Genomic DNA, 3,990 nt, shown 5'->3' with positions numbered 1-3,990 from the left:
AGGTGTCATGAGTGAGAATCTTATAACCATGAGTTTAGTTCTTGTTACACAAGAGTTAAAATAACTGCTAATCTTTATATTATATTTTTTTGTCGTTCTGTTAGTGTTGCACCAGCATTAGTTACAAAATAGCTAAGAAAAAAATGCAATTCCTTATAAGTTTCTTTGGCCAGTAAAAGATGGAATGGAGTGAAGGGTTGGAAATTATACATTTCAGTGTTATTATTTAATAATTATAATGGAGAAGCGTAACTTAATTGTCATAGGTTTTATTTATATTGATCTTTATCCAAAAATCTAATCTTTAAAATTACATGCAAGCGAGGAAGCATTATAAGGCAATTATTTTTTAATGTAGCACCATCCTGAGGGTACTCCGGGAGTATGGAGTACCGGGCCCTTTAATAGGGGCTGTTAGGTCTCTGTATGATGGGTGTAAGAGTCTGGTCCGCATTGCCGGCTGTAAGTTGGACTCGTTTCCGGTGAGGGCTGGACTCCGCCAAGGTTGCACTTTGTCACCGATTCTGTTCATAACTTTTTATTGAGAGAATTGCTAGGCGCAAGCAAGGTGTTGAGTGGATCTGTTTTGGTGACCTTAGGATTGCATCTCTGTTATTAGGAGAGGATGTGGTTCTGTTGGCTTCATCAGGGCGTGATCTACAGCTCTCACTGGAGCGGTTCGCAGCCGAGTGTGAAGCGGCCGGGATGAGGATCAGTGCCTCCAAATCCGAGACCATGGTCTTGACCCGGAAAAGGGTAGAGTGCCTTCTCCGGGTAGGGGAGGATGTACTGCCCCTAGTGGAGGAGTTTAAGTATCTTGGGGTCTTGTTAAAGAATGAGGGGAAGATGTAGCGGGAGATCGATAGGCGGATTGGTGCTGCGTCTGCTGTGAAGCGTGCCCTGTACCGGTCTGTTATGGTGAAGAGAGAGCTGAGCCAAAAAGCAAAGCTCTCGATTTTTACCGGTCGATCTACGTTCTTACCCTCATCTATGGTCATGAGCTTCGGGTCAAGACCGAAAGAATGAGATCCCGGATACAAGCGGCTGAAATGGGTTCTCTCCGTAGCGTGTCTGGGCTCTCCCTTAGAGATAGGGCGAGGAGCTCAGTCATCCGGGGGGGACTCGTAGAGCCACTGCTCCTCCACATCGAGAGGAGCCAGTTGAGGTGGCTCGGGCATCTGGTTAGGATGCCTCCTGGACGTCTCCCTGGTGGGGTGTTCAAGGCACGTCCCCCAGGAAGGAGGCCCAGGACCAGCTGGAGAGACTATGTTTCTCGGCTGGCCTGGGAGCGCCTTGGGATTCCCCCGGAGGAGCTGGACCAAGAGGCTGGGGAGAGGGACGTCTGGGCCTCCCTACTGAAACTGCTCCCCCGCGACGCGACCCCGGTTAAGCAGAAGATGGATGGATGGATGGCACCATCAAAACTATTATCCTTTAATCTATATAATATATAAAATAAATGAAAAGACTATATAGATGTATAAGTATTTATTATGTACATAAATGATATTTGCAATGTGTCTTCTGTTATGAAGTTTGTACTTTTCGCAGATGACACTAACATTGTATGCACTGGAGACAACTTGGAGCAACTTTTGGCGCAAGTAACAATCGAAATGAACAAGTTAAAGAAATGGTTCAACAACAATAAATTATCATTAAATTTGAAAAAGACTAAACTAATGTTATTTGGTAAACGGAAAACTAATGTCCCAATCGAAATTATTATTGATAATGTAAGCATAGAGAGGGTTAAACAAAATACTTTTTTGGGTGTGATTATAGATGAGACATTGTCCTGGAAAGATCACATTAATTATTTGCGCTCAAAAGTTGCTAAATGTGTGGGAGTGATGAACAGAGCACGTCACTTCCTCAACCAAAGTGCATTGTTCCTTGTGTATCACTCACTTGTCATGTCGTATTTGAATTATTGTATCGAGGTTTGGGGAAACAATTTTAAGACCAATCTTCAGCCCCTGGTTACACTGCAAAAAAGAGCCATTTGAATTGTTCATAAAGTCAATTATTTACATCCCACAAATGTATAGTTTTTACAATCCTGCAATTTAAAATTGTTTGATCTTGTGAACTTAAGAACCGCGCAAATAATGTTCAGAGCATCAACTGGCTCTCTTCCAGAAAATCTGTTAAAACTCTTTCAGGAGCGGGACGCACTTCGCACTTATAATCTTAGAGGGGAAAATCAATTATACCAACCAAAAGTAAGAACTACCTTAAAATCAATGTGCATCTCAAGTCATGGTGTCACCGTCTGGAATAATTTAGCGGAGGAACACAAGTGTTGTGAAAATATAAATCGTTTCAAAAAAATATTTGAGCGGGATGTCCTGAGAAAATATCTGGAAGAGAGTGAGTGATGTTCTATGAGGGTGGTGTGATGTAGGGAGGGGGTTGCAGGGACGGGGAGTGTTGGGCCAGTGTATGGTCTTGTATGCATGAGTGTGGATGAGTTGTTTGTCTTGTCTTTGTCTTTTCGTTTGCAGGTGTGTCCTTGGGATGAGCGGGAGGGGATTGGACATGTATAAGCTTTTGCTTCTTCCATCCCCTTTTCAAGCCATGCATGTATTGTTTGTCATTATATGTATTGTAAAATGTGTGCAGGTTTGAAATAAACTTTTTGAAATGAACTGAAGTAAAAATCTGACCTAAAGGACTGTTATATGCAGGGTCCAAAAGGGGCAAATACCCCCCAAACCCTAACCCCCTGCAGATGACGCATTGCATGTCGTGATCAAGTGCTAAAGAAAAAAAAACTGAACACAATTCAAACAATAAGATTAACGACAAACAATCATCTGATCCACTAATGATTTTATTCAGATAATAAACAGCACACATTAAAACAGATTATTAGAGTAAAGCAAGCTAGGAACCTCATTTTAAATGGGTTTCTTCAGTGTTTGATACATTTTCTATCCCATAATCAGACCTATTATAATCACCACAGTGTAAGAACAACACTCATTAATTAGGTTACAGGGAGCCCACACAGTCAAACTATTAGATTAAACCACCTCATTGATATTTAAGGAGGCATTGGTCTACTGAGGTTGTATAATAAGCAAATTGATAGATATGGAGAAAAAATTGATATAATGATAAAATATGACTCAAGAATATGACATGATATATTGTGGATGTATCCAATCAGAGACTTGATCCTTGGTCAAACTCAGGCACAGATGAAGTTGAGTTTCTCCTCACAGTCCCTGCTCTCCCACTTCCCCTCTTTGGTCAAAGCGCCGCAGCGCCTCAGCCTCGGACACTGGTAGTCCCGATCCCCTTTTGTTGTTGAGGCCGTGTACAGCACAGGGTCTCCGTTCACCCACATCCAGCTGTCTCCAAGGTAACGCATGCCGATCCACACCTGATGAGTCAAGGCTGAATCCTCGATCTTTATCTTAGATATATAGTTCTCTACCTCAGAGAGCAGGCTGATGAGGTCGCCATCATTCTTTCTGCAGTGCTCCAGAGCATCCTCCCAGGTCTTCCTTTCCTGGACCACAATCATGTTCAGGCAGAAGAAACTCTTAGTATCAGTCCCATCCTTCCAGTGCCATCCATCATGTTTCCAGTAGACATTTTTAGCCGTATCCCATTCACCAGAGTTCACAACTCCGTGGTAGGTGACATTGCCACCTCTCCACCATTTCCAATTTCTCCTGTTTGGATGCCAGTACATCCCGATCCATCCTTCCCTTGGTCCGTTTTTATTCACATATTCTTTGAACACCCGCTCTTTTTCTGCACTGGTGAGGGATACAATGTTGGCATAGTTTTCCTGGCAGTAATCCTTTGCATCCGCCCACCTTTTGGGGGGACTGTCAACAAAGACATATTTTTCACCCCAACAACAGGAACTTGTGAGAATAAGAAAGCAGAAGATGATCTTCTCCATCCTGACAGCAACTTGGAACTGAAAGACCTGAGACTGGTTTCCTCCTCCTCTCTATAAAATGGGGAGAA

General features: G+C 42.8%; 1 protein-coding gene across 1 annotated transcript; it reads right to left on the bottom strand.

The window, feature by feature from the left end:
• Positions 1-2,818: 2,818 nt before the first annotated feature.
• Positions 2,819-3,990, bottom strand: LOC119775506 (secretory phospholipase A2 receptor-like). The gene has a single exon (XM_038273492.1). The coding sequence runs from the start codon at positions 3,920-3,922 to the stop codon at positions 3,197-3,199; it is 726 nt and encodes a 241-aa protein (XP_038129420.1). The 5' UTR covers positions 3,923-3,990; the 3' UTR covers positions 2,819-3,196.

The sequence above is a fragment of the Cyprinodon tularosa genome, unplaced genomic scaffold (assembly GCF_016077235.1).
Source record: "Cyprinodon tularosa strain WSP-4 unplaced genomic scaffold, ASM1607723v1 ctg874, whole genome shotgun sequence".
Taxonomy (NCBI): Eukaryota; Metazoa; Chordata; class Actinopteri; order Cyprinodontiformes; family Cyprinodontidae; genus Cyprinodon; species Cyprinodon tularosa.
This window is presented reverse-complemented; position numbering and strand designations above follow the sequence as displayed.